The sequence below is a fragment of the Bolinopsis microptera genome, chromosome 13 (genome assembly GCF_026151205.1).
Source record: "Bolinopsis microptera isolate Bmic1 chromosome 13, MBARI_Bmic_1.0, whole genome shotgun sequence".
NCBI lineage: Eukaryota > Metazoa > Ctenophora > Tentaculata > Lobata > Bolinopsidae > Bolinopsis > Bolinopsis microptera.
The window spans coordinates 13846684-13859000 of record NC_087084.1 but is presented as its reverse complement, the minus strand read 5'-3'; the positions used below and the strand labels follow the sequence as shown (position 1 = coordinate 13859000).

The following is a 12317-nucleotide window of genomic DNA, read 5'->3' as shown; positions in this document are numbered from 1 at the left end:
AAGTACTAATCGTACCCAAGACCTCCAACTTCAAGCAAGGTTGCCCGTTAACATTCCCATTTCCAGTCTTTGTTTCGCAGTTTAACTAAAACTGATAACCTGGAGACTGGTGACTAATTGACGATTAGTCTCAATTAGTAATTGTGTTGTTGTGGGAGCTTTAAGTGGATAACGTTTATAATTTATGCTTCCTTTACATATAAAAGCGCTACTTAACTTCCCGTGGTCTGACTTCTTTATGCTAGTAATACTCATAGTATTTAAAAATACTTTAATATTTGTTCAGTTTACTAACATGGCAGCTGTGAAGAGTCCGATGGTGGATCAAGATGGAACTTTTGGTCGGTTGCACAGAGGTATGTTTATAGTTTGAGTAATTACCTTGTGTATTTAATCAGTATAATTGCATGGTCATTTAATGAAGCAATGGATGTACAGTTTTATTTTCAATGAACAGAAATCTTTTTTGATACTAGGTTTGAGATCGTTCATCTTAGTATAAGCTGATTTCCAATCTTTACGTTCACTGTTCATTCTCAAAATAAATCCATATACATCATATTATCATCCAAGCTTTACCAAAATCATGAAATGAGAATCCAAAACTTACAACTTAACAATCTTGTCCAGTGGGTAAACTAGAGTTTCATAAATAAATTAAATAAATGAATAAAATCCAAACATCATCATTCCGTTAAGAAGAAGTATCCGTCGTCCACATCTCTAACCCTCCATAAAGATATCCTCATGTCTTCACGCCGTACAGGACTGAAGTCAAACGAAGAGGTTGACTGGAAAGAGAGGGATCCCAAACCTATACCTGTCACAGTGCGACGACAGAGCTCGACTTTCAAGCGGTTCGCACTTGCCAACGTGAGAATAATATAATTCATATTTATAATAGTAACTAGTTAGTTATGTGAGATTATAATTCATATTAGTATTGTTGTAGAACTACAGGGTGAGTTGAAAATAGTGTGTGGAATGTAAAGATCGATAATATTTTTTATGAAGGAGCAAATTTTGAAAGGTGTATTGCTATCAGATCATAAACGTTACACATTTCATTGTTACATCTCATTCGATTCTAACTCATAATTTGGATTATTTTTGGCAGTTTTCCAAAAATTCGTAAATTCGTCCTAATGGGGTTCTCAAATCGCGTGCCCTGAAAATCGAGTCTAAAAATATATCTTCTCCTACATTTTTTGAGCAATCACCCTGAAACTTTCAGGATATGTTTTAGGGATCATTTAGAAGAGATGAGCCAGACAGAATTTTGAGATAAGCCTTTAATGATTTTTTATTTGATTTTGAAAATCGTGGACCTCGAAAAACCATCAAAAAACGAGGTCCAAGATTTTAAAAATCGAATAAAAAATGTTTAAAGGCCTATCTCAAAATTCTGTCAGGCTCATCTCTTCTAAATGATCCCTAAAACATATTCTAAAAGTTTCAGGGTGATTGCTCAAAAAATGTAGGAGAAGATAGATTTTTAGACTCGATTTTCAGGGCACGCGATCAAAAATCGCTCGCGCAATACAATTACCACACACGCGCTGACCTTTGACCGGCAATAATTTCGGCTAGAACGATATTTTTCCACGGGATCAAAAGCATCTGACAGATATTACTCCCCTCTATCAGAAACAACTAAAAAGTCGATTTTGATAACATTTCCATGAAGACCCCCCTCTGCCCCCTTGATATAGTCAAGTCGGCTATAGACAATTGTCTTACACGTTATCAACATGTCCTAGCTAATAAAGGGCGATGGGTTGAGCAAATTATTAATTATTCAGCATTTTTATTGTATTATTATAAAATGTATATATTTTCATTACCTAAATATCCAAAAATTAAGTGGAAAAGTCATTTGTCAAAAAAATTAGAGCCATTTACATTCCACACACTATTTTCAACTCACCCTGTAGATAGCATGGTATGCCCCCCCCCCCCCCCCCAAATAAACCTCTAACTATTTACCGGTTGTAAACGTAACAATAGTAATTTAATTAAATTAATTAACATACTTACAGCAGTTGCAAGAAAGCGATGTAAAGACATCTGTCTCCCTGGCACCCAGCAAGGTACTGGACACTGACACGGGTCTGCAGCTCTCCATGAAAGCTAACAGTATACTTGGGGGCAGCACCTGGACTCAGAACCTTGAGAAGGAGTTCGTGAAACTGGACGCAAAATCATCAAACGGTTGGTACCAGCCTTATTGATCAATTTCAGGACTTAACTTAGATTGTGCTATGTACGAATTGATACGTTGTTAGGATATCGTTTTAAATGTTAGGCAGGGAATACGCTCAATATGATATCAGAACTATTATATGTTTAACCCATTTACCCAATCCCTGCTTTCCCAATCCCGGTTCATTAAAGACTAAAATCTTTATAACTCCAGTGCAGTGTTCATGTAGTGTAGTAGTTTGATCACATTATATGTCCCCTCTCTATGTCGCGTTGACTTAACACGTGGTACCCCTACTTGACACGTGGTACCCCTACTTAACACGTGGTACCCCTACTTAACACGTGGTACCCCTACTTAACACGTGGTACCCCTACTTGACACGTGGTACCCCTACTTGACACGTGGTACCCCTACTTGACACGTGGTACCCCTACTTGACACGTGGTACCCCTACTTGACACGTGGTACCCCTACTTGACACGTGGTACCCCTACTTGACACGTGGTACCCATACTTGACACGTGGTACCCCTACTTGACACGTGGTACCCCTACTTGACACGTGGTACCCCTACTTGACACGTGGTACCCCTACTTGACACGTGGTACCCCTACTTGACACGTGGTACCCCTACTTGACACGTGGTACCCCTACTTGACACGTGGTACCCTTACTTGACACGTGGTACCCCTACTTGACACGTGGTACCCCTACTTGACACGTGGTACCCCTACTTGACACGTGGTACCCCTACTTCTAGGGAAACAACGGACAACCAAACACCACATATCAGATAACCACATACAGCCACTTTACTAAATACATTTGTAGCTATAAAGTGGATTAGTATAATTACCACAGGCTAGCTGATTCAGAGCAGTGACCTTCTCCTCTTGAATTTGACCTCCCTCTACTGCTCTGTCATGCCTTGAAACTCGAGTAACTACAATACCATGCCAAAATTTGATCTCATAATGGTTAACGTTGTTACCATGGACCGATTTTTCGCTGTAATCGTATTTTTGTCCTGAGATTGTTGCAGCGGCGAGGGCTAAGTTTCAAAAGATTTATTACAATTGTATCCTTTGTTCATAAGTTGTACTTCCAGTTTACTGTTGTTGGGATTTGATCCCGCTGAGAATTTTCATGGCAAGTGTACTGCTGGGAATAAATGGTGAGACCTATTTTTAGTATTTATCAGATCAGTCCAAGTTACTGGTTTCAGTAAATGTAGGATTAAATTTCAACTGCCCGATAAAAATGTTAGAGTTGGCCGGAATTTTCAGTGAATGATACTTGTGAAGGTGGCAGGCTGGCACTGCAAGTGTGACTAATCTTCACGTGCTCACGTGTATCCATCGCTCAATTATAACGAGATATTTCCATGTCCTTGAATTATCTGAAACGAATCTTCGCATTTACATACCCTCCTGAAGGTCCCTAATTTTTGGGGAAGTAATAGAGTTTCTGTTGGATAAAACAGCCATGGAAACCATATTAAATGGAATTGACTCACACAGATGGCATCGATACCGTGATGCCCTCATAGTTATAAGATTCTGCTGACAGTTTAACTATCACTGCGGTCATTTTGAGAGATATGAATAAATTTAACATAATCTCGATAGAGCAGATAGTATTAGTGCTCGGAGTCAATCTATAAATATACACTGTATTATATAATAACGCACTGTATATACATACATTATATACACTGTATTATATAATAACGCACTGTATATACATACATTATATACACTGTATTATATAATTACGCACTGTATATACATTATATACACTGTATTATATAATAACGCACTGTATATACATACATTATATACACTGTATTATATAATTACGCACTGTATATACATACATTATATACACTGTATTATATAATTACGCACTGTATATACATTATATACACTGTATTATATAATAACGCACTGTATATACATTATATACAGTGTATTATATAATAACGCACTTTGATATCCTTGATTCGGGTGGAAGGTAGAATTGTACGGCATTATCACGGAGTACTGAACATTTCCTTGTGTTTTAGAATTTACACATCTCAAAGTCATTACACAATACACAAACTTATAACCATATTCTCAGTTACAGCAGGAGAAGAGGAAGGAGCCCCAACAGTTTTGAGCGGGTCTGAAGAACCAAGAGAACAATCGGTGTTCCACCTGACTGAAACGGAGAAATACATCCTGAAACAAATCATGAACATGACCCATGATAGGGCGGGTCTTCAGGTGTGACATCTTAATTTAGTCATTGAGGATTACCTAATTATCTCTGATGGTAGACTTATTTTTTAAAACTGGTTTCTTTAAAACTGGTTTCTTTAGACTTAATTATAAGTTACAAATCTTCCCGGTTCTGAATATGTCACGTGACCACCCTCCCTCACTCCAGGCCCACCGAAAGCTGGCAGAAACCCACTGTAACACTGTAACACTGTAACACTATAACACTGTAACACTGTAACACTGTAACACTGTAACACTGTAACACTGTAACACTGTAACACTGTAACACTGTAACACTGTAACACTGTAACACTGTAACACTGTAACACTGTAACACTGTAACACTGTAACACTGTAACACTGTAACACTGTAACACTGTAACACTGTAACACTGTAACACTGTAACACTGTAACACTGTAACACTGTAACACTGTAACACTGTAACACTGTAACACTGTAACACTGTAACACTGTAACACTGTAACACTGTAACACTGTAACACTGTAACACTGTAACACTGTAACACTGTAACACTGTAACACTGTAACACTGTAACACTGTAACACTGTAACACTGTAACACTGTAACACTGTAACACTGTAACACTGTAACACTGTAACACTGTAACACTGTAACACTGTAACACTGTAACACTGTAACACTGTAACACTGTAACACTGTAACACTGTAACACTGTAACACTGTAACACTGTAACACTGTAACACTGTTACACTGTAACACTGTAACACTGTAACACTGTAACACTGTAACACTGTAACTCCAGGCCCACCGAAAGCTGGCAGAAACCCATTTAGTCAGAGTGCAGACCCACATGGAAGAGGCGCAGCCGAGTGAGATTGCGCAGGGAGGCTACATACATCTTCCTGATAGAACTAAGATGAAGAGACATTACATGAAGAAACTTGGTTTGTGTACAACTTCCTCCTGTTTTATTCAGTCTGGAAAAATAAATATGATTTTTTAATCGGTCTGGAAAACTCATTATGATTTTTTGACCAGTCTTGAAAACTATTGACAACAGACTACTTGTGGGGGTATGACATCACTCCCGAGTCCCGCCAGTCAGGTCATGTTCATTGTCAAGCAGCTGTTTTGTGTATAATTGATGATGTTATCAGGGAGGAAAGCTACAAAGACGGAAGTGCAGGTCCCTAAAGAATGCTGTACCATGTTGGGAAACGTTGCGAAGTACGATCCAGCTCGCCGGAGACACGATTTAAAGTTAGTACACTTGTGACGATTCATGACGTCACTGTTGTTGTGATGACGTCACTTTTGTTGTGATGACGTCACTGTTGTTGTGATGAAGTCACTGTTTTTGTGATGACGTCGCGTCATGCTGGGTTATTTTTTGACATCATTCATTTAATTTAGAATGCATATCATTTACTATTCACAAGCAATGTAATATAGTTGCTTCAATGTATTAAGTATTCATTGATTTTGAGGTATTGAATATAACATGACAAAGTTGTCAATTATTAAAGTTTACCTCTAAAATTAAATATTAGGCGGCGTTTCTGAATAATAATTTATTAATTTTATTTTTATTTATTTATTCTGTTTTTGTTGCTTAATTAAAGTAACACCCTCACTCCTCAGGAATACGATAATTCCCCTGATCCCTGGCTCACTTCCTAACCCAGAGTTCAGATTTCGCCACGTGTTTGTTGTCGACATGGCCTATATGGAGAAAAACAAGGTCAGCTGATTGATAGCTTTACTTTTACTTTCTAACCTGATCAGTATGAAATTGTCAGCACGCTGTTGTGATGACGTCACTGTTGTTGTGATGACGTCACGCTGGGTTACATTCAACAGAATCTGATGTAAATATCTACACACCAGGTAGACCTGACAAACGACAGAGTGCCAGTGTTCTCCGCAGCTCATCCTGGTGACAAATATCTTTTCTCTAAAGAGGTACCATTTTCACTTTTGTTATTCCATCTTCTTTCAAGGTTTCCTTTACTTTATGTTGCTTTTTATATTTAATGTTGTTTCCTTTACTTAATGTTGTTTCCTTTACTTAATGTTGTTCTTCCTTCTTCATACATGAAGAATAAAGGTTTCCTTGTCACCGATTAAGATGGATTTTGTTTTCAGATTTCAGAAGAAATCAAGGCTAGGAGTAAAAGATTACTTGCTGCTATCAGGATTGCGTTCAATAATAGATTGTACTGGAAAGATGTATTAAAGGTAAGAATTTTATTTTTTGTCTTTTAAGACCTTTAAGTGTTAACTTCACAGAAACACTATCCAAAAGAATGCTCACAATTTGAGGATAACTCAACTTAGAAACCTAGTCAAGGAAGACATAACAATAGAGTTCAGTCCTGATCCTTGGTTTGTTATGTAATCTATATATACTCTATTATATAGCATTACGTATCAATTTAAAATTCCATCGAGAAAAAAGCATTGGTTATCTCTGCTTCATATCAGTTAACCACTGCATCAACAGCATTTTAAAAGTTTAAAGGACAAAGACAGGGGCGTATTACCAGATGGAGCTTCAATTAAAATGCTCAAGAGCGATTGACACGTGCTTCTCATTAACACGTGCTTCTCATACCTATAATTGTACAGGAACACAAGTCTTCAGTCTAGAGTATACTGGTGGGGCATGTTCTAAGATAAACAATAGAAATGCGACTCGGGAGTCCCGACTCTGGTCAGCTCCGCTCTTTTGTTTTATTCTAAGACTGAAGACACGTTCGAAATTTTATATGTGCATTACTGATATCATGTGCTCCACTGGAAATTTACTTTTTCATTATAGTTAACATTTGTTCTTCTGCTAACCATCATAACTTATTTTGACCCTGACAGTTTACAGACGACCCCAATGAAATTAATACAATTCTTCTTACTATTGGCGGGCTTTCTGCCCATTGCCCGTACCTTTGGACGAAGAAACAAAGAAACACTGGATGAAGCACGAGGTTACAAAGAGTGTGAAGAATTCAGGAACACCAAGAACCTCAATCTAAAATCTCTGGACTCAATCTGTGATAACAGTGCTAAATGCGCACACATGGAGGCTATAGAGGAGGAATCGTGTGGGTTTGGAGTGAGAAGGTACGCTGCTGGTAAGTGGATCCGGACAAAGGTACGCCGCAGTGATGGACCTAATAAGATGTACGAAGCTGCCTTTTGGCGTCTTTACAAGTACATTGGAGGTTCTAACAGCGGGCAAACTAAAATCCCCATGACGGTTCCTGTGATCACTAACACTTATCTGAGTGAAAATTTCACTGAGGAGGGAGCAACAATGCTATTGCGCCTACCAGCTGCTTTCCAGGAGGAGCCTCCAGAACCAAAGGATAAGCTAGTTTTCATCCAGGACTGCCCTGATGATAAGATCCTTTACTTCAGAGTCCTGGGAAAAGAAGCAAAAAACACGGATCTCTGGAAAGTAGAATTTGAAAAGCTTGCCACAGCTTTGGACAACGCTGGCAAGAAGTTCTGGCCCTATTTAGCAGTGGCAGGAGGCTACACTCTCCCTGGAATCGGGGCCCAACGATCTGAAGTGATGTTTGGAGCGATTGAGCACGAGGAAGGATCTGCAGGGGGGGACTGTTTTCTTGGAAAAACGAGGCTGGTAAACGAATACCAGTTCCAGATGGAAATGAATTATCTTCATTGCATTGAGATATATTGTTTACACTTGATTTAAAATGTTGTAAAACCTGTTTTAATTGTCATTGGTTGTGTTGAGATGTTGAAAGTCTACTCCTACCTGTCACCTACTCGGCTACTTCGCATTAACTTAGTCGCAAAACGTCAAAATTAGCAATCGGTTAAATCTGAGAAATTGAGTAAATCTAAATCTGTCGACGAATTCGAATTTTATTTATTGGATTTTAGATACCTTTTTTTTAATGTAGTGCTGATTGGCTTCATACTAGCCACATCACAATTTAACTTTAAGGGCAAGCCAAAAAATTCAGCGACATCACAATTTAACTTTACGGCCAAGCCAAAAAAGTCAGCGACAACACAATTTAACTTTATATATTTAAGGGCAAGCCAAAAAAGTCAGCGACATCACAATTTAACTTTAAGGGCAAGCCAAAAAAGTCAGCGACATCACAATATAACTTTCAGGGAAAATCAAAACCTACGGCAGTGTTAGAGGACACAGAAAACGAAGAAGTATACAAAAGAGAATGTGAACAGTTCATCTCCAACCCCCTTTCTTGCAGGTAATAATTTACAATTCACTCCCAATCTTAACATTAAATTGAGAAATTGGGACCTAGAAATTTTACTGTTTCTCATTCAAATAGTCCGGCCCAGAAACAATATCTTATCATCTCTTTAAGATATAACCGCTTAGTTATAGTTACCAGGGTGACTAATCTAGAACAACAACAAGTAGATAATCTGCTCTTTTACAACAACAAGTGTATGATCCTCTCTTTTACGACAGGTCTATGATGTATTATGTGGACGTGTACGACCCTACCCAAGAGTACGATTGTCCTTCTCAGGGTTATGTCGGTGTCCTGGAAACCTCTCCCAGATTACTAGCTGTTCAAGAGGGTATAATAATTCCAGCACTACTATATAACAAATAATTTGAGCCTGAAGATGGCGTTGACGCCGAAAATTTGCCTACATTCCTAACTTCCTGTTTCATTTGTCCTTGCCTCTTCCAACCGGATATTATCCAACTATCAGTATTTCAATCATGAGATTTATAAACAGCGAGCTACTCCATCATTTGATATTCAAGAGGGTACCTGAGTTGATAAGATTTGATTGGAAATTAAGTTGACGCGCACATTTTATCTCCGTGTTACACCTCAATTTTGGAGCAATTTAAAATTATTGCGACTGTGTAGTTTGAACTGATTTGTATCTCAGGAGAAAAGTTCAAAGAGCGGCTGATGTCGCACATCTGCAACGACGGATCCCTCTTTGAGACCTGCCTCTCTCTCCCCCGTCTGTGGAGACACAACTTCTACAACAGTACAGCTGGTTCCGACGGTGTACTGGACAGGGCTCCCTCGGTAATCGTGCTTCCGCTTGATTTCGGGCTGGCGGGGGGTGTGGTGAAGTCCAAGCAGACTGATCGTTTACGGTACCTGGAGGGACGGTACATGAAGTATTTTGGGGGAGTCAGTCCTGTAACGTTGAACATGAAGAATCCTGTTTACAGTACTTGAGCGCCGCTTGTTTTGTATTAAGTGAGATAGTTTTTGAAATATTTGTATGTTGAAAAGTTCACAAAGAATTATGTGGATGTATTGTGTTTTTCCGCACGGGTGTGATATATTTGGTATGAGAGGGTCGATATATTTGTGTGACTGATGGGACAGTCACGTGATGGTTTTTTATATCTTCTAGTTCTAATATCATTTGAAAACTCGGTCATGAGATTTCTACGTTGATAAACATATCAAAGAAAATATACATATTATATGATTTGTTGCTATTTGAGTAGGTGTAATGTGTATGAAATTTAATAGTGTTTATAATTGTTACACAGAACATAAGGCTATATTTATAATTAAATCTGATTTGTTCATTTTCAAAATATGACCATAATATTTGATCAAAAAGCTTTATAAATTACAATCCGATCATGTTCACTAATACTCTAATATAAGTTAATTTATAAGCAATGGGGTCCCGAATTAAAAGTGGAAACATTTTCTTTTTAAGCGAACATTATATTTATAGTGATGAAACCGAATAATGACATAATTTGCAGGCATTGTCAGAACTTAGTAAGTGTAAAAGTAGATGTAGCCAAATTTGTATTTGAATTGTAATTGTGTAATAACGTTTCTTAATATAATTTGATTTACACATGAAAGTTCCCCCCTAAGAATTCTATCATTAACAATTTAATTCAGATAATTCATTATCATTACATAAATTAAATGGCGTAGGAAATTTACCAGACGGAAGTGTTAATTAGCAAATGATATGCAACAACTTACCTAACAAATTAAAATCAAAACGAAAATTGAATTAATTTCCTCACGTACACATTCCAGAGAGTAAATTTAAATTGCTCCATTATAATGCGTAACTATAGTTACGCACTAAAATGACACCCAATGACAGAGCAGTAGATATGTCACGTGCTAGCTGTCAGTGCAACTGTGTGTGCCGCTATTGTTGAACAATTTGCTTTTCTGTCAGAGTTGAAGGATGCTGCATTCGGAGGAAACTCAAGGGATAGACTTAGAGGCGGGCACGGTCTTTCTTTTCGTCTTTAATTAATGGAATTGCTAATTTTAAAGTAACACAAGTAACACATTTTGATTTGCAAAGTTGCAAAGTTGCTGTTTTGTGTATTTAAAAATATATGGTCCGCGATCAGCTGACTGCAGTTGCAGAACTCCGCAATTCAGAACTTAAGAATGGGTATTGAAGCCTAATTATTTGTAACTTATAAGCCATGTTTAAAAATATATCAATCATTTAGTGAAACAGTTTAATGCTGAAGTTGAACTTAACAATTTTTAGTTTTAAAAAGATCAGTTAACAGGAAAGTATAAGGCTATAAAATAGTTATAAAAATAATCGTAGTTTGTTCTTCAGCATCTTTTGAGGACATCAGAGTGGAAGGACTTGAGATTTTCTTGGCAATATTGCTCATTTTCCTTGGGATAAGCGCATCTTTTGGGAACCTAATCTCGTTATACATATTTGGGAGTATGGGTAACCGCCGCAATGGTGGTTACATTACTAGGTTTGTTTAATCCTTTGTTTATAATAATTCTAACTTTTCAACTTTTCATATTTTTAACTTCGGACGGCCCTAATTCAAACAATTTGCTATTAGGGCTATTTCCTACAGTTTGAAATAGGGCCGATAAAATAGTTACATTTTATTTCAGGTTGGTGTTTCTGAATCTAGCCGTGACAGATCTTATCAACGGATTTGTTTGCATTCCTTTCACCATCTATCTCATCTCAAGGGTAATACCAGTATCATACTTTCATCAATAATTATAAATACCTTTAACGTTTCATTACGAATCTAATGTATTTAGTATAGGAGATCTTGTAGTACTATTCTGTCTTGATGATGCGAGTCTTTAAATTAATAAAAAACTAGCGAGTCCGTTTAAGTTTATTAAACTCAATTATCATAACATCCGCAGGGCCGTCAGTTTTCGATGGAAAAAGAGGGAACCACCTTAAATGAAATCTGCTGCACAGTGGTCGGAATCCTTTTCAACGTAGTCTCCAGAACGTCTATACTCCTTGTAACGGCGATGAGTCTGGACAGATTTGTGGGGCTGTTTTACCCAGCATTCTACAAGAGAAACTTAAAGCGGGCTGTTGTTCTGGTACGGGATCATGAGATTGTGATCAGCGTTGATGCTTGAGATGAGGATACATATTTTTCAATTTTAATCTTTCGATGTACAATGGGCCTGCTTTTAATGTAAAGTGCCACAAATTCTAAAATTATACGATCCCTCAACTTCATTGCCATAATAATATGTACTACACAAATACGTAAAACATCCGAAACCAGATGGTGCCTCTGGAGTCACAGTTTTCTTGTCAGATACGAGTATACGTAGTGACCAGCTGGATAACGAGTGTTTTGCTATCTGTCCTTCCTTTACTCTACGGTCAAATGTACATCTACATAAAGGTAGGAACATTCGTTTCGTTGAATAGTATACACATTAAGAAAAGTACACATTAGTACATGGAATTTGGCCTGCACTTATTGAATATTGTGGCAATTATTGTGGCACCGGTCTCCTCTTATAGTAATCTGGTAGTGCTGGTCTATTACTTTTAAACTTGAGAGTTGAGATGCCCCATATCACGGAATTTAAAA

At 37.6% G+C, this 12317-nt stretch overlaps 1 protein-coding gene across 2 annotated transcripts; it reads left to right on the top strand.

Annotated features, from left to right (window-relative positions):
* The first annotated feature begins 282 nt into the window (after positions 1-282).
* On the top strand, positions 283-10333 carry LOC134824887 (uncharacterized). Of its 2 annotated transcripts, none has more exons than XM_063836869.1 (12): positions 283-356; positions 767-873; positions 2040-2211; positions 4328-4473; positions 5259-5400; positions 5614-5716; positions 6098-6197; positions 6344-6418; positions 6602-6694; positions 8606-8703; positions 8931-9043; positions 9368-10333. In XM_063836869.1, the coding sequence occupies exons 1-12, from the start codon at positions 296-298 to the stop codon at positions 9667-9669; spliced, it is 1512 nt and encodes a 503-aa protein (XP_063692939.1). In that variant the 5' UTR covers positions 283-295; the 3' UTR covers positions 9670-10333. The 2 variants fall into 2 exon arrangements, with proteins under 2 accessions (XP_063692939.1, XP_063692938.1); XM_063836868.1 differs by having other exon boundaries at positions 740-873.
* The last annotated feature ends 1984 nt before the right edge of the window (positions 10334-12317 follow it).